Genomic DNA, 19,039 nt, shown 5'->3' with positions numbered 1-19,039 from the left:
CGCCCCGCCTGTTGATGTTCCGGCCAGGGGGCAGGCTTCTTCAGGATCATCAGGACGGACGCCTAGATCTACAGCGACGTCGAGGCAACAGGTCCGGTCGGAAGTCTGGGTTCCAGCGGTCGGGTGGCAGGTTGCCGGCCCATCGGTCAGCGCTTCATCATCTCCGTTCCGAAGATGTCGGTGGGATGGCCAGTCGTCTGCGAGAGAGGAGCTGGAGGAGGGTGAACTGGACTCGTATCGTCGAGGTCAGGATGGTCCGGCTGACGGGAACACAGCGCCTGTGCAGCCCGGTGAGTGTATAACTCCATCATTGTCATATCCAGCGATTTTTATGTCGGGTGTCGGCGGGGGGGTTGCTAGCGTCGCATCGGTGGCCGGTAGTGGCGCGGGCGGGCGCGATGGCGCGGGTCTGGCAGATTTAGTGGGTTGCTTGAGAGAGCTGGTCGGGCGCCTAGATAGGGCGGTGGCGCCGGTAGTCACGGAAGTGTCCCCGGCGGTAGTTTGGGAGGGTCCCAGGGATGTGGGACTGTTACAAGCGCGGCCCGTGACGGCGGTTAGAGAGGCGGTCGCGGTGTCGGTACAGACCGAGGCGCAAAAGGATGGCGATCGGGTGCGTATTGACGATCGTGCTCGTGGGGAGGTGTATGTTTGTTTCGAAGGTCCGTTGGGGGCGCATTTAAAGCAGGAGGTGCGTGAGCGGATCTGGAAGGATGAATATGTCGAGATTTTTTCTCTCTTGCCGCTTGCTAAATTTAATTTAGATAAGAGCAAGCGGGACGAGAGTAAAAAGGACGAGGAGGTACGGCGGCGGTATAGGCTTATCCCGCAGACATTCGTTAATTGGTCGCAGGCGTTCGCCATATTAGCCAGTGTGATAGGGGAAAAGGCGCCGGAAAATTGTTCGGCGTTGTTTTGTTATTTTGATGCCATTGGGGAGGCTCATAGGGCGTATGGGGGCCAGGCGTGGCTGCGATACGATGAGCAATTCCGTCAGCGGAAAGCGGTTCGGCCGGCGATTCGGTGGGACCAGAAGGATATTGCTCTCTGGTTGCGGGTTACGGCTCCGGTCAGGCAGTCCTTTCCCGGGAGCGTCGGCCAAGGAGGCCAGTCTAGTCAGGTTGGACAAGGCGGCGGGGGAAAGGCGGGGTTTTGCTGGCAATTTAATGAAGGCCAGTGTAAGTTCGGGGCCACGTGCAAGTTCAAGCACGTGTGTTCCGAGTGTAATGGTGCATCACACGGGGCGGCAAAATGTATGTGAAAAAAGAGGTCAGGGAACCAGTCCTCCGCGGCTGGTCAAGGGGGTGTCACCGGTGAGGGTGGAAAAGATGGCCCCTTATCTAAATGAGTATCCGGATAGGGCGGCGGCTAAGTTGCTTTACGAGGGGTTTTGTGTTGGTTTCGTTATTCCTCCGCCTCCTTATGAGGTTCCGGTCACGCGGAGGAATTTAAAATCGGCTTACTTGCATGCCAAGGTCGTGTCGGACAAATTGTTAAAGGAAGTTTCGTTGGGTCGCATGTCGGGGCCTTTTGTTGATTCGCCAGTAAAAGATTTAGTTGTGTCCCCGTTGGGTATTGTTCCTAAGCGCGAGCCCGGAAAATTTCGTTTAATTCAACACTTATCGTATCCCAAGGGTTCGTCGGTAAATGACGGGATAGATCACGAGTTGTGCTCCGTAGTTTATACCTCATTCGATAAGGCGGTGGGTTTAGTGCGGGCTGCGGGTCCTGGCGCGCTGCTAGCAAAAACCGACATCGAGGCGGCGTTCAGGTTGTTGCCAGTTCATCCAGAAAGCCAACGGCTGTTGGGCTGTTTTTGGAATGGGGCTTTTTACGTGGATCGGTGCCTCCCGATGGGGTGTTCCCTTTCTTGTGCATACTTCGAGGTGTTTAGTAGCTTCGTGGAGTGGGTAACGAGGGGAGTATCCGGGGTCGACTCGTTGATCCATTACTTAGATGATTTCTTGTGCGTTGGGCCGGGGGGTTCGCCGGTTTGCGGTAATTTGCTTTATGCACTACAGAAGGTGGCGAGGGATTTTGGGATCCCTTTGGCGCCAGAAAAAACGGAGGGCCCGGTAGCGACGATTTGTTTTTTGGGAATTGAAATAGATTCGGTGGCAATGGAGTGTCGTCTCCCTGCGGATAAGCTGGGTGCTTTGAGGCTGGAGGTACGGCGGGCTTGTAGACTGAGGAAAATGACGCTGCGGGAGCTTCAGTCGCTGCTGGGGAAGTTGAATTTCGCCTGCCGGATTATGCCAATGGGGAGGGTGTTTGGTAGACGGTTGGCGGCGGCAACGGCGGGAGTGCGTGCGCCGCATCATTTTGTGCGGCTCAAGGAGGAGCACCGAGCTGATCTTCAGGTTTGGGATGACTTCTTGGGCCAGTACAATGGTCGCTCGCTGTGGATGGCCCCAGCGCAGGATACGAGTGATTTGAATATTTTTACGGATGCGGCTGGGGCGGGCGGTTTTGGGGCTTACGGGGGAGGTCCGTGGTGCGCAGGTCAATGGCCAGCTAGTTGGGTGTCCAGTGGACTCACGCGGAATCTGGCCCTGCTCGAGCTGTTCCCCATCGTGGTGGCGGCGACCATTTGGGGGGACAGGCTCAGGGATAAGAAGGTTAGTTTTTACTGCGACAACATGGGGGTGGTGCTGGCCATTAATAACATCACGGCGTCCTCTCCTCCGGTAGTTCAATTGTTGCGACATTTAGTGTTGGTGTGTTTGTCGTTGAACGCGTGGGTGGTGGCGGTGCATGTGCCGGGAGTACGGAATTGTATCGCTGATGCTCTTTCTCGCTCGCAGTGGGACCGGTTTCGGCAATTGGCACCGGGAGCGGAACGTCTCGGTTTGGCTTGTCCGGAACATCTTTGGGATCTGGTCTCGGTCCCGTAGAACAACTGGTACAAAGGTCTTTGGCGCGCACGACGTGGAGTGCTTATTCTGCTTGTTGGAGGCAGTGGGAGGAGTGGATAAGAGAGTTGGGTGACGTCAATACGGATAGAGACAGGTTGGTGGCACTTTTGTACTCTTTAGGGGACGCCTGGGAGGCGGGGTTTTCAGTGGCAAAGGTGAACCGGTTCATATCTGCGGTGGCGTTTGGTTTTAAGTTGCGAGGCTTTCAGGATGTATCTAAGGAATTTCTGGTGCTACAGGCTTTGAAGGGGTTGCGCCGAGGTAGAGTGGAGGCGGATAGTAGAAGGCCTGTGTCGTTTGCTTTGCTTAGTTCGTTGGGCGGTTCATTGGCATCGGTCTGTCGTTCTTCAGACGAAAGGGATTTGTTTCGATTAGCTTTTTCGTTAGCGTTCTTTGGGGCATTTAGAATAGGTGAGTTGGTGTCGCCAAGTACCAAACAGGCAGGGGGGCTGAGATCTGGGGAAGTGAGCTTATTCGCAGATCGGCTGGAGGTATGGTTGCGTCGATCAAAAACTGACCAATTAGGGAAGGGTAAGCTGATAGTTTTGTTCGCCCTCCCGGGGTCGGTTATGTGCCCAGTAGAGTGCATGCAGGGTTTTAAGCCGCGAGCGGGGTCTCCAGATTTGCCTTTGTTACGTCATGTGGACGGGTCGTTTTTGTCCAGGTTTCAGTTTGGAGCTGTATTTAAAAAATGTCTGACGGCGGTTGGTGTCGCGGCGGGCTCATATTCATCTCATTCCTTCAGGATTGGCGCAGCAACTGAAGCGGGGCGCTGGGGGTTGGATGATGAAGGGGTTCGGCGCATTGGTCGTTGGGAGTCCAACAGATTTAAGTCCTATGTCCGCCCCCATTTGTTATGAGGTTTGTTTTTAATGCTTAAGAAATGTTATATGGTGGTGTCTAATTGTTTTTTCCGTTTCAGATTCGCCTCCGTGTTTGGTGTGGTTGCTGGGTCATTCTTACGTGCACTGGGGGGCTTTGAGGGCAGACGTCTGCCCGGACGGTCGCCAGTTGCGCATTCCGCGACAGGATGCGGTTGTGCATTGGCTGGGATTTAGAGGTATGTCTTGGAGCAGGGTGTTGGCGGAATTCCAGACATATGCCCGGCTTGATAGGGTTCCGGAGGTCTTAGTGTTGCACGTGGGTGGGAATGACTTAGGAGTCCGCCCCTTTCGTGAGTTGGTGCGGGACATCAAACACGATATGTTGTGTTTGTGGGTTTCTTATCCCAAGTTGGTGATAGTGTGGTCGGACATAGTCCCGAGGAAACATTGGCGGTTGGCTAGGTCAGTGGAGAGAGTCAATAAGGCTCGCATTAAAGTTAATCGGGCGGTGTCCCGTTTTGTAGCGAAAAACGGGGGCATTTGCGTGCGGCACAGGGATTTGGAGTCAGGAGTGGGGAACTTCTGGAGGAGTGATGGGGTTCATCTGACCGAGGTTGGCATTGATCTTTGGAGCTTGGCGATAGCAGAAGGAATAGAAAGGGCGGTGGTGGTGTGGCGGAACTCACAGGCTTAAGGTGGTCAAGGCCTGTTTCGCTGTGGCGGGGGGAGTCCTTGAGGCCAGTCAGTACAAAATGGTGGGGGGGTCGCATCGGGGGTATGCGTCCCCCAAAAAAGGTACATGGTTGAAGACTTCATCGGGTGTTATCCCTTTGAAGTGGTCTTCTGGTGGAAGGTATATCACTTGAAGGCTTCATCGGGTGTTATCCCTTTGAAGTGGACTTCTAGTGGTCGGTATATCACTTGAGGGCTTCATCGGGTGTTATCCCTTTGAAGTGGACTTCTAGTGGTTGGAGCCATCTGCAGAGGTGAACGGTGCTTCCGAGCTGGTTGACGGCTGGAGGTAATTGGTGGTTTGCAGATGGCTAACTCGGTGTGTTCTTAAAAAAGGAATATCTGAAATGGCTTCAAGGACTTCCTCTGCTCGGGTTAATGTTAACGTTAAAATTGTTATTTACGATTCTGACCCATGTTGGGTCATGTGAATTATTAGGAGGAATTCTCTGGTGGATTCCTAACTAGTTATCCGAATGTTTCGGATTTAAAATTGTTTTTATAAAACTGTGAAATTAATAAACGGCTGCTGTGGCCATTTCACATCCAACCTCGGTGTCACGTGTCTTTCCTAAAGGTGGGGGTGGAGGGATAGAATGGGTAAAGGAAGGTTCATTAACACACGACTCTACTTAGGCAGGTCAAGAAGAGGCTGGACGCAGCCTGCAGGGCTTAAAGGGAAGCCTGCATGACCTCCCTGGTAGGGAAAGGGTTAATAGGTAAGGGAGAGTTCGAGGGAGAGTTAGGAGGAGGTGGAGGAGGGACAAGGAGGAGTCAGGGGGCCGTTCCTGAGCTTCCCGCTGTTTTCGGCATTGAGCCGGAAGCAGCGGGAGAAGTAACACAGGGAGAGACAAGCTCCCACCCTCCCGCCCTTGGTTTGTTACCCCTGTGGGTCTTTATGTACGTTTGCATATGAGTGTTGTGTTTGATTTGTGTGCTTATTTAACATGTTTTTTCCTTTTTCCGGAGTAGGTTCTGTTGTCATGGCAGCTGGCGGGGGGAGTCCTTGAGGCCAGTCAGTACAAAATGGTGGGGGGGTCGCATCGGGGGTATGCATCCCCCAAAAAAGGTACATGGTTGAAGACTTCATCGGGTGTTATCCCTTTGAAGTGGTCTTCTGGTGGAAGGTATATCACTTGAAGGCTTCATCGGGTGTTATCCCTTTGAAGTGGACTTCTAGTGGTCGGTATATCACTTGAGGGCTTCATCGGGTGTTATCCCTTTGAAGTGGACTTCTAGTGGTTGGAGCCATCTGCAGAGGTGAACGGTGCTTCCGAGCTGGTTGACGGCTGGAGGTAATTGGTGGTTTGCAGATGGCTAACTCGGTGTGTTCTTAAAAAAGGAATATCTGAAATGGCTTCAAGGACTTCCTCTGCTCGGGTTAATGTTAACGTTAAAATTGTTATTTACGATTCTGACCCATGTTGGGTCATGTGAATTATTAGGAGGAATTCTCTGGTGGATTCCTAACTAGTTATCCGAATGTTTCGGATTTAAAATTGTTTTTTTAAAACTGTGAAATTAATAAACGGCTGCTGTGGCCATTTCACATCCAACCTCGGTGTCACGTGTCTTTCCTAAAGGTGGGGGTGGAGGGATAGGATGGGTAAGGGAAGGTTCATTAACACACGACTCTACTTAGGCAGGTCATGTTGTTTCTGCAAAGCATTTAGTTACAATTATAGAAATGACACAAACATAAATAGTATAAGAGTCATGTACATGGTGGTGTGGCTGATCTGTAATGTGGCACCCATAGAAATGAAGGGGTCCGTGCTATACGTCTGTTTGCCTATATCCGGCATGATCCCATATTATGGAGGTTTCAACACCTGCATTTTACCCCTGGAGATGGGAGTAGCAGGGATGATCTGTAAAAGTTGATGTCTATCTACGTCGAAGAGATCTACATTATATCTATTAAGTTCAAATGCTTTAAATAAATTGTATTTTTTCTGAAGTGATCAAGACTGCACACAGGGATCTGAACACGTAACCAAGATTGTAGTTTTACTTGTTCCCGCAGAATGTTCTAAAAAGGAATCTGGCAGCAGTTTTGAGGCCTCAAAACTGCTGAAGACGCGATATACGGAAGGGGGGGGGGGGGGGTCATTGTAACAGTATATTTTGTCTCAGTCATGCAAGTTAATATCTATGTTTAATTCCCCCGGCATCGCGGTCACGAGTGCGCTTTGGTTCTACTCACTGCACGCTGCCAGCCCCTCTGCTCTAAGTGACGGCTCTAGTGGTCTCCTGATTGCCCGCTAGAGCCGTCAGAGCAGAGCAGAGAGTAGCGATTGGGACCATGGCGCTGGGAGAATTAATCGGTGGTTTCTTAGTCATGCAACTTGAATGTTAGAGTATGTTCACACGGCTTATTTTCACACTTTTTTCGGGCTGTAAACGCCCCGAAAAACGGCTGTAAAAAATATGGAAGCTGAACACCTCCAAACATCTGCCCATTGGTTACAATGGGAAAAACCAGCGTTTCGTTCTGATGGCTTTTATTGAAAAAACGGCGCGTAATGGAGATGGAGATGTTTTTCATTGTCAATAGAAAAACAGCACCAAAAACGCCTCAAAAATATGTTGTGGTTTAAAAAATGGCTGAAAATCAGAGGCTGTTTTCCCTTCAAATCAGCTCCATATTTTACAGGCGTTTGTAGTTTAGCGTGTGAACATAGCCTCAGAGACAACAGTTAGGGCGGATTTGTAATACGTCCGTGCAACGCACTTGCTTTTCACGCGCGTCGCACGGACCTATGCTAGTCTGTGGGGCAGTGCAGACTGTCAGTGTTTTTTGCGCAGCGTGAGTCCGCTGCGTAAAACTCACGACAGGTCCTATATTTCTGCGTTTTTTGCGCATCATGCACCCATTGAACTCAATGGGTGCGTGAAAATCACGCATGCCACACGGAGGTACTTCCGTGGGACGCGCGTGATTCGCGCAACAGCAGGCAAACTATGATTGCAAACAGAAAAGCACCACGTGCTTTTCTGTTTAAAAAACATCCAGAGTGTCATAATGATGGCGGCTGCACGAAAATCACGCAGCCACGCATCATACGCAGCTGACACACGGAGCTGTTAAGTGCCTTTTGCGCACGCAAATCGCAGCGTTTTTTGCGTGCGCAAAACGCACACGCTCGTGTAAATCCGCCCTTTATCGGTACAAATGTTCTCCCTTAAATTGTGCTGTGGGCAGTTTTGAGGCCTCAAAACTACTGACAGATTTCCTTTAGGCCTCATTTACACGAGCGTGTGCATTTTGCGCGCGGAAAAAACGCAGCGTATTTCGCGCGTTGGCATTGCATTTGCACTGCGTATACGCAGCGTTGTTGCGTTTTAAACGCGCGCACGACTAGCGTTTGCATCGCGCGTAAAAAACGCCGAGGGGATTAATGCGAGGCCAGCCTACAAATAGGCCAGCTGGCCCAACCCCTGCTTGCTGGGAGAAGCCGGTTTTGCACCTTATTTCCGCCTCTGCAGAAACCCCAGTGTGTGTTTCTCCATTGAGGTTGGAATCGGCTTTGCACGGCACAATTATGCCTTCTCAGTCGCTGGCACGTGTGCTTCTTGCCTGGATGATCTCACGTCGTTTTGGGGAGCGTCGACCCATGCTGCAGCACCAGACGCCTGTAAGATGTCGCATTTGGGTTCATCCACTTGTGGCCCAACGTACGATGAAAGGCCATTTCCATAGCCTGTATGAGGACTTACGACGGCATCCTGAAAAATTTTGAGCCTTCTGCCGCATGTCTGTGGCCACATTCGACCTTCTGCTTGAGCAGATTCGCTCTGGTCTCACCTACAAGAATACCAACATGAGACGCTGCATTTCGCCCGAGGAACGTCTGCTTGTGACCTTGAGGTATGTGTGCAGCTGCTATTACTTAGTCAATGACGCTGTCTGCTTTACCAGCCCCCCCTAACATGTGTTGTTGCTTTCTTTTTCTTTCTCTTTGTTTTCTAGATTTCTGGCCACAGGCAATAGTTATCATTCGTTACATTTAGAATTTCTTTTGGGAGTGACCACCATTTCGTTCATTGTCACATCCACCTGTGTCGTGTTGTGGCAGAGGTTAAAGACCACGGTCATGCCTCAGCCCACGACAGAACAGTGGCTAAGAATTTCAGAGGGATTTCTTAGAGCAAGTGATTTTCCAAATTGCATTGGTGCCCTAGACGGCAAACACATTAGTGTGAGAAAGCCCCCACGCAGTGGCTCGCAATACTATAACTACAAGCAGTTTTTTTCTATGGTATTGTTAGCCTTGGCGGACACAAATTATTGTTTCACTATTGTTGACATCGGCTCGTATGGAAGCTCGGCAGATGCCCGCATATTCCGTTCATCAAGAATGGGGAAGCGACTCGTGAATAATCGACTGGCGGTGCCGGAACCTTCCATCCTCCCAGGCTCCAGCGGACCCCCAATCCCGTATGTCATCGTGGCGGATGAGGGGTTTGCCCTGACAAGGCAAGTCATGCGTCCTTTTGCGAGAAGGGGCTTGGATGACCGTCGGCGCATGTTCAATCTCCGCCTAGGCCGAGCTCGACGATGTGTGGAATGTGCCTTTGGCATTATGTCGAACAGGTGGCGTGTCTTTCTGACGACAATGCAATTGCCCATGCAGAATGTGACACGTGTTATACAAGCGTGTGTCGTTCTGCATAACTTCTGCCGCATTAATGATGCTACCTTTGATGCAGAATATATCCTAACACATGCAGGCACCAGCCACACTGTCCCGGTTATTCCTCTCGGCCGATCTCTCTCTTCCGGCCTTCGAGTGCGGGATACTTTGGCGGCATATTTCGAGTGCCCATCAGGAGCCGCACCGTGGGGGCGTGATGACCTTTGAAGGGTTATCTGTTGTTTGGAGGCTTCACTACACACGTCACATGTGGCCTGGGTTTTTAGAAGTTTTTTGTGTTCGTGTTGGATTATGTGACAATAAATAGCATTATAAGTGACAGCCAGCACGGTTTTACTAAGGACAGAAGTTGTCAAACCAACCTAATCTGTTTTTATGAAGAGGTGAGCAGAAGTCTAGACAGAGGGGCCGCTGTGGATTTAGTGTTTTTGGACTTTGCAAAGGCATTTGACACTGTCTCCCATAGACGCCTAATGGGCAAATTAAGGACTATAGGTTTAGAAAATATAGTTTGTAATTGGATTGAGAATTGGCTCAAGGACCGTATCCAGAGAGTTGTGGTCAATGATTCCTTCTCTGAATGGTCACCGGTTATAAGTGGTGTACCCCAGGGTTCAGTGCTGGGACCACTATTATTCAACTTATTTATTAATGATATAGAGGAAGGGATTAATAGCACTATTTCTATTTTTGCAGATGACACCAAGCTATGTAATATAGTTCAGACTATGGAAGATGTTCATGAATTACAGGCAGATTTAAACAAACTAAGTGTTTGGGCGTCCACTTGGCAGATGAAGTTTAATGTAGATAAATGTAAAGTTATGCATCTGGGTACCAACAACCTGCATGCATCATATGTCCTAGGGGGAGCTACACTGGCGGATTCACTTGTTGAGAAGGATCTGGGTGTACTTGTAAATCATAAACTCAATAACAGCATGCAGTGTCAGTCAGCTGCTTCAAAGGCCAGCAGGATATTGTCGTGTATTAAAAGAGGCATGGACTCGCGGGACAGGGATGTAATATTACCACTTTACAAAGCATTAGTGAGGCCTCATCTAGAATATGCAGTCCAGTTCTGGGCTCCAGTTCATAGAAAGGATGCCCTGGAGTTGGAAAAAATACAAAGAAGAGCAACAAAGCTAATAAGGGGCATGGAGAATTTAAGTTATGAGGAAAGATTGAAAGAATTAAACCTATTTAGCCTTGAAAAAAGACGACTAAGGGGGGACATGATTAACTTATATAAATATATTAATGGCACATACAAAAAATATGGTGAAATCCTGTTCCTTGTAAAACCCCCTCAAAAAACAAGGGGGCACTCCCTCCGTCTGGAGAAAAAAAGGTTCAAGCTGCAGAGGCGACAAGGCTTCTTTACAGTAAGAACGGTGAATTTATGGAATAGTCTACCGCAGGAGCTGGTCACAGCAGGGACAGAAGATGGCTTTAAAAAAGGCTTAGATAATTTCCTAGAACAAAAAAATATTAGCTCCTATGTGTAGAAATTTTTCCTTCCCTTTTCCCTTCCCTTGGTTGAACTTGATGGACATGTGTCTTTTTTCAGCCGTACTAACTATGTAACTATGTAACTATGTAACTATGTGTTGGGTTAGGGACTCGCAAAACATGAGGACCCTTGACGCGGGCTTACATCTGTCAGGGTTTGACCAGGACTTTTGACATTTGGCAACATTCTTTCTCGAGATAGAATGATGTGCGGCCTAAAGATAGGCAAGTCCAATTGCAAGTGTACTTAGTTTGCTTCGGGGCCCATGACAGCACCTAAACGTTCGCACCTCTTGCAAACCATGTCAAACCCCGAGAGATTAACTAAAACCTCATATCACGTGGGTATGCATTGGACCCAAAGGCCAGAAGTGTGAGTGGGTATAGCCAAAGGAAATGTGGGTCAAACATTGTGTTGAGGGGTATCAATTAAAAACAACACGCAATAGAAACAATCAACATCCATGTTTTTAATGTGTTTGGAATGCACACAACGGAAACATGGTGTGGTCAGGAAAACACACAAACATATCGTATAAACAAACAAACAAACACCAACATGGTGTAATATACATAATATATAAGACGACGAGTTGCCATCCCTGCATCAAACTTAAATTGGCCGCCCAAATATCACGCCACCAACACACTCACAGGTGTTGGTAGTGGTGGCCAGGGGACGAATACGCCGGCATTTCAGCACCACTATGCTGGACCTGGAGCTGTGGAGGTTGTTCCTCGCCAGCATAGTGGTGCTGATGTTGGCCGTGGTACATTGGGGCAGGGAAGTGGGGAGCCATAGGGCGCATATAGGGATGCGGACGTGGCATCTGGGGGGCTGGATGGTATGTGGCCGGCATCTGTGGCGTGGTGGCCGGCATGGCTAATCCGCGCCACTGCTCAATGGCCGTGAAGCAATGGTTGGGATTGTGGGGCTGTGTGGAGGCGTTGATCAACGTTACGATCGACGCTTGCAGACGGGCCATACGATCCATGGGGACCAGCCGAAGTAGGGGAACGATGCTGCGCCCAAAGGAGTCGTTCCCGTCCTCATCTGCGGCTCGCCTGAGATATTCGAGGACCCGGGTATCGACTTGGGCAGCAGCGGAGGACTGTTGAGCACGGCACCGGCGAGTGGGGGCACGCACGGGGCGCTCCTCAGCCGGAGAGGCGACGGCCCGTGCAGACTGGACAGGGGCGGGGTCCAGGGGTGTCGGCTCAGGGCTAAGGGGCAGGACAGGGGCAGCAGGAGATTCCGGCAGAGACTCTCCGATGTCCGTCTCCTCTGTCGTATCCTCCAAATTGTCGGTGGTTCTATAATGGGAAAATTACGTAAGAACAGAATATAGAACAATGCCCACAACAACACGATGGCAAACAGGACATGGGCGAACACACATTAGACACATGCAATTGCAGAATCTCTTTACGTTCGCATCGCCATTATGTCCTTCAGGAACATCAACTGTTTGGTGTACATGTAAGGGCGCTTACGCGAGCCGCCATCTCCGCTGCGTCCCTTTTCCCCTATTTCATGGCGGAATTGGTCCCGGCAGCTCCGCCACCGTGTTTTGATGTCTTGGACTGTTGGAGTAAAAACAAATATAACGCCATAAGAACTCTGCCCTCTCACTAAAATGAGGGGCCCTGCCCTGCCAATGACGTGGTACACGGTGATGCGCCTGCTCCACAAAAGGTCATTGGGCAAATTTTCGGAAGAAGACACATACAGGGCCCCAGTTCTTCAATAGGGATGACATTGCATTGACAGAAAAAGCATGGTACTCACCGAACCGACTGCGGTCCCGGGTTCGGCCACTCTCCCACTCCTGGCCAAAAAGCTCCCTCGCGACCTCCTCCCAGGCGTCCTCCTTGACCGTGCGGTCGTGGTACGCCTCCGCGCGAGTGTCCCAAATCGCATGATGGCCCTGGACCAGGGCGATGAGGCGCTCCAATCCCACGCGGCATGGCAGCAGATGTCAGTGGAAGCTAAGTTCTGTCTCAAGTCAATAGCCTTGCCCACTCGCAGTCAAAACGCAAGCACTTCCTGGTTTTTGTTTGCTTTGTCCAGCTTTATAAACTCTTTTTCATGGACATAACAAGTGATGTGTGATTTTCGCGCATGCAACGCAGGAGCGTCCGTGTGTCATGCGTGGTTTTCACACACCCATTGACTTCAATGGGTGCGTGATGCGCAAAAAACGCACGATTATAGAACATGTCGTGAGTTTTACGCAACGCACTCGCGCTGTGCAAAATTCACGCATTGTCTGCACTGCCCCATAGAGTAATATAGGTGCGTACGACACGCCTGAAAAGCACGCGCATCGCACGCGCGTATATTACACTCGTGTAAATGAAGCCTTAGGCCTGATTTACACGAGCGTGTGCGTTTTGCGCACGCAAAAAAACGCAGCGTTTTGCGTGCGCAAAAGGCACTTGACAGCTCCGTGTGTCATCAGTGTATGATGCGCGGCTGCGTGATTTTCGCGCAGCCGCCATCATAGAGATGAGGCTAGTCGACGTGAGTCACTGTCCAGGGTGCTGAAAGAGTTAACTGATCGGCAGTAACTCTTTCAGCACCCTCGACAGTGAATTCCGATCACCATATCGAGTAACCTGTTTAAGAAAAAAGAGGTTCTTACTTACCGAGAACTTCCCGGCCGTTGCCTTGGTGACGCGTCCTTGGTGACGCGTCCTTGGTGACGCGCCTCTCTTGACATCTGGCCCCACCTCCCTGGATGACGCGGCAGTCCATGTGACCGCTGCAGCCTGTGTTTGGCTTGTGATTGGCTGCAGCTGTCACTTGGACTGAATTGTCATCCCGTGAGGTCAGACTGGAGGAAGAAGCCGGGAGTTATCGGTAAGTCAGAACTTTTTTTTTTTTACACGTTCACGTATATTGGGTTCGGAAGTCACTGTCCAGGGTGCTGAACCAGTTTAACTCTTTCAGCACCCTGGACAGTGACTGTCTCCTGCCGGGTTTGGTCAAAACGAGTTCGGCCGAACCCGGTGAAGTTCGGTTCGCTCATCTCTAAGACACTCCGTTCGGATGTTTGTAAACAGAAAAGCACGTGGTGCTTTTCTGTTTACATTCAGTTTGACAGCTCTTGCGCGAATCACGCAGTTCGCACGGAAGTGCTTCCGTGCGACCTTTGTGGTTTTCACGCACCCATTGACTTCAATGGGTGCGTGATGCGCGAAAAACGCACGATTATAGAACATGTCGTGAGTTTTACGCAACGCACTCGCGCTGCGCAAAATTCATGCATTGTCTGCACTGCCCCATAGAGTAATATAGGTGCGTACGACACGCGTGAAAAGCACGCGCGTCGCACGCGCGTATATTACGCTCGTGTAAATGAGGCCTTAATGTGAGCCGCCATACATGAGTATATAAGTAGTACAGTGTAAAAAAAAAAAAAAAATCCCCTTTTTTGCAATTAAAAATGTTTTATTATGAGAAAAAAAACTAACAAAAAATGCACCATACAAAATTGGTATCACCACATTCGTAGCGACCCATACTATAAAATGATGAGATTTATCCCGCACGATGAACGCCCACATTTTTTTTAAATTGATAGAATTGATGTTTTTTGTTCATCCCGTCTCCCATAAAACTGAATAAAAAGTGATCAAAAAGTCGTATGTACTCCAAAATGAAAACTACAGGTTGACCTGCACCAAAAAAAGAAAGCCCTCATAGAGTTCCTTTGACAGAAAAATTTTAATATTATTGCTCTTATAATTTGGCGACAGAAAAACAATTAAAAAAAGTGTTTTTATTGCGCAAATGTAGTAAAACTTATTTTGGTATCGCCGTGATCGTATTGAGCGGCAGAGTGAAGTTAACATGTCATTTATACCGCACGTAAAAAGAAAACCCAAAAAATAATGTTATGGGTCTTGGAATGCGGCAAAGAAAAAACGAAAAACAAATCGCCCTGAGACTTTAACGTATGCAAATTCATCAGCGTGGTAGACGACCTTCAAACAAGGCACAGGTGTTCAGACTTAGTATTTCAGTAGGTTTCAGTAGTTATAATCACAGGTCGTCTTTGAGTTTTTTTGGTTTTAACTCCTTATATGGTAAATTTCTAGCATTGAACGCAGGAAATAATTGGGGTAGAAGAGGGGGGGGGGGGGCTGAAAAAAGAACACTAACACTCCTTGGTTGTGGCCATCTTTGTCACAAAGCCATAGCAGAATGAAAAACTTGATGATCCCATTTCTCCTCTATGTGGCAGGTCAGTAAATATAAAAAATATTACATTTGTAGGACAAATATCTCTGGCACAGATGCTAAAAAAGACTAGAAATATTTGGTCCTTGTATTTTATGCTGAAACCAAAATGTTATGGTACAAAAAAAGCATGAATTTAGAATGGCGCAATATTCTTCTTGCAACGTTGTTACTTTCGGAAATTTATGCCGACACTTTTTACCTAAAATGATTTCATATTGTCACATATATTAGAGGTAAATATTGCTAAAATAATTAAACTTAAAGTGATGTAAAACCTAAAAATATAAATGAGAATATTGATAGTACATAAGAAAGTGAACTTCACAGCGGGAATTATAATAATAGTAATATGTTATGTAATTCTCTTTTCTTAAGAAAATTATATACGAGTTCTAGAAAGATTTATTTTTGATTTTTATGTAGGTACACAATTATTTCATGATCGTGAGATTTTTTAAATTTATTTTAAGATTTAACATATTTTTGTAAAAGAAACATGTCAAAAATCATTATTCATATTTTTTTTTTAAGGTCAAGTAATACAGAATAAATATCTACATTTTTTAAACAATCTTTGAAAAAAAATCAACTTGTTTTTGCTACAATTTTGATAACTTTTGTATCTTTTTGTATGTATTATTGGGTTTTTCTCACTGGTTAGTTAAGGAACCGGACAATTTTGGAGACAAAGATGCAGACGATACTAGTTATTACCTGCTTTCTGACAGCTATACATTTTTTCCGTTTTTTCATTCACGTAGCAGCATATTTTTTTTTTTTTTTAGAGGAATGCAAAATAAATAAGTCATCAAATAACGCAATTCTAACCTTTTTTTTTAAACACATTTTTATTGCATATGTTTTTTTCAATAATTGGTTTTTATTCTTACTTTTACTTTTGCTATATTTTTTTTTTAGCTTTGTTAAACTTTATTTAACAGGCATTATCACAACTCAGCCCTGGGGCCATTTAATAGTCCACAGGCTGTCACTATAAAATTGTCAGCCCTAATAAATCCAATGGTGAGGGCGCAGGACACAGGATACTAAGATCAAAATTGATTGTGTTATATCACAACAATCTTAACGCTTTTAAGTATGAATATATTTTATTTATAGTAACAATTTTTTTTTAAATTAATTTTATGGAGATGTTTAATTGGCAGGAGGTATCTAGATATCCTATGAATTGAAGACTTAGGGCATGCCCAGACGTGGCGGAATTCTTCCGCAACTGTCCGCATCGATGCCGCACAGAATCTGCGTTGCAGATTCTGTTGCGGATCTGCCCAAAATGTGCAGTAAATTGATGCCGACTAGCCGTTGCGTATTGAGGTGAAAGTACTTCCCTTCTCTCTATCAGTGCAGGATAGAGAGAAGGGACAGCCCTTTCCCTAGTGAAAGTAAAAGAATTTCATACTTACCGGCCGTTGTCTTGGTGATGCGTCCCTCTTTCGGCATCCAGCCCGACCTCCCTGGATGACGCGCCAGTCCATGTGACCGCTGCAGCCTGTGATTGGCTGCAGCCGTCACTTAGACTAAAACGTCATCCTGGGAAACCGGACTGGAGGAAGAAGCAGGGAGTTCTCGGTAAGTATGAACTTCTATTTTTTTTACAGGTTGCTGTATATTGTGATCGGTAGTCACTGTCCAGGGTGCAGAAACAGTTACTGCCGATCGCTTAACTCTTTCAGCACCCTGGACAGTGACTATTTACTGATGTCTCCTAGCAACGCTCCCGAAATTACGGGTGCACACACGTAGTCACCCGTAATTATGGGTGCACACACGTAGTCACCCGTAATTACGGGAGCCCCATTGACTTCCTCAGTCTGGCTGTAGACCTAGAAATACATAGGTGCAGCCAGAATGAAGAAAAATGTCATGTTAAAAAACCAATACGCTCCGCAGCACACATAACATCTACATTACATCTGCGGACTTCATTGCGGAATTTTGAATCTCCATTGAAGTCAATGGAGAAATTCCGCAATGAGTCCGCAACCAGTCCGCCACACGTCCGCAACAACCATTGTGTGCTGCGGATACCAAATTCCGCACCGCAGCCTATGTTCCGCAGCGGAATTGTCCGCAACGTGCAAACGAACCCTACTAAAAAGCTGAGGAAGGGAATGGAGAAACGGGTCCGCTGCGGATTTCAGCTGCGGAGTGTCCACAGTGGAATTCCAGAGTAATTCCGCCACATCTGGCCATGCCCTTAGGGCACGTCCAGGCGTGGCAGAATTGCTGTGGAATTCCGCTGCGGACAGTCCGCAGTGGAATTCTTCAGCGGCCTTTTTTTTACATTTGTTTCAATACATTTTTAGGCAAGTTAGTTCAGACGTTGCGGAAAACTCCGCTGCGGACCATAGGCTGCGGTGCGGAATTTTCAGTCTGCAGCATGCACTGTCTGTGGCGGAGAAGAAGCGGAATTTCACTGCGTATTTCATCCTTTGCAATGCAAAAACTGAAATCTGTGGCAAGTCCGCTGTGTTTTCTGCAACGTCTGAATTACCTGTCAAATATGCAAATGTTGGTGCAGATTCGTTGCGTAATCGCCCCAAATCTGCACCAACATTTGCAGCGGAAAAATTCTGCCACGTCTGAATGTGCCCTTAGGGTATGTGCACACGATGAGAGGCTTTTACGGCTGAAATGACAGACTGTTTTCAGGAGAAAACAGCTGCCTCGTTTCAGCCGTAAAAGCTCCTCCTCGTATTATGCGAGGCGTCTGTGACGCTCGTAAATCTTGAGCTGCTCTTCATTGAGTTCAATGAAGAACGGCTCAAATTACGTTGCAAAGAAGTGTCCTGCACTTCTATGCCGAGGCAGTCAATTTACGCGTCGTCGTTTGACAGCTGTCAAACGACGACGCGTAAATTACAGGTCGTCGGCACAGTACGTCGGCAAACCCATTCAAATGAATGGGCAGATGTTTGCCGACGTATTGTAGCCCTATTTTCAGGCGTAAATTGAGGCATAATACACCTCGTTTACGCCTGAAAATAGGTTGTGTGAACCCAGCCTAAGAGAAAGATAAATGAAGAGTGTGTACAAAAAATTGCTAAAAGCAACATTGACAACACCAGCTCGTTCATAATACCAGAGCACCATGTCGTTTATTTGGGCTATTTATTACATTATGTTACTGTTTTCAATTTTATTCCTTTCTTTGGCAGGCCCCAAAGCTTCTGCAGATGTCAGTGGGCCTAACGCTGTCCCTTCTCTGGAGCAGACACTTCCATCCATTACCACCGCAGGGAAAAACCCTACTCTGAGATGCATCATGAGAGGTAGCAAGGTTTCATATCATATACTGTCCTGGTACCGTCAAAAGCCAGGAAATGAAATCGAGTTCCTGGTGAGTCAAAGAGATAAGAGTCGCCTTACCTACGGAGAAGGAGTTACTGAAAGATTCATCCCAGAAGTTGAGGAGTCTGCAAATGCTTTCATACTAACAATTGGAAATGCAGACAAGAATGATGATGGTCTCTACTACTGTGCAGTTTGGTTCTCTAACCAGTATATCTTTGGGGAAGGCACGGAGGTCAAAGTGCAGGGTAATTGAAATATAACATTTTAAATGATTCATTTTTATTTGAACAGTGCCATTTTTTTCTCCTGAAAACAGCCCCGTAATTTCAGCCGTTACGGACGCTGCTGTGTGAACATACCCTAATCATATTGACCCGCAGAATAAAGTTACCATGTTTTTTTTACCGCACGATAAATGTTGTAAAAACAAAGCCCGAAAAACAATCGAGGAATCCTTTTTTTTCCAGTAGATTATGCGATATAATCAATGGTGTTGTTAAAAATTGCAACTCGTCCCGCAAAAAAATAGACCTTATAGGACCGAAAAATTAAAATGTTATAGATTTTGGAAGGCTAGGAGGTAAAAATAAATAAATTCAAAAACCAAAGAAAAACTAAAAATCGCTGCGGAGGTAGGGGGTTAAATTCAGCTGACGATCAGATGTGTGTGGGGAAAGCCTGACAGTCACTGGCAGAAAGTAGAATTGGCTATGTTAGATTTCAACATGCCCAATCCTTTGTTCTCCAGGAGAGGTGTATAGCAGACGCTTATTCCTCTCTCTCCAATGAGGTGAGCCGAGTGTGCGTGTTTATGGGGGAGTAGGGATCGGTAGCTGT

The 19,039-nt window shown here is 47.5% G+C and overlaps 1 protein-coding gene across 1 annotated transcript in view; it reads left to right on the top strand.

Annotated features, from left to right (window-relative positions):
• The window catches only part of LOC142658798 (immunoglobulin kappa light chain-like), a 45,493-nt gene that overhangs the window by 13,599 nt on the left and 12,855 nt on the right, over window positions 1–19,039 (top strand). Inside the window, exon 2 of the mRNA XM_075834413.1 lies at window positions 18,067–18,447. Coding sequence (XP_075690528.1) covers window positions 18,174–18,447 — 274 coding nt within the window. The 5' untranslated portion in view covers window positions 18,067–18,173. The remainder of the gene's footprint in view (window positions 1–18,066; window positions 18,448–19,039) is intronic.

Source organism: Rhinoderma darwinii, chromosome 8 (genome assembly GCF_050947455.1).
Source record: "Rhinoderma darwinii isolate aRhiDar2 chromosome 8, aRhiDar2.hap1, whole genome shotgun sequence".
NCBI classification, from domain to species: Eukaryota; Metazoa; Chordata; class Amphibia; order Anura; family Rhinodermatidae; genus Rhinoderma; species Rhinoderma darwinii.
This window is presented reverse-complemented; position numbering and strand designations above follow the sequence as displayed.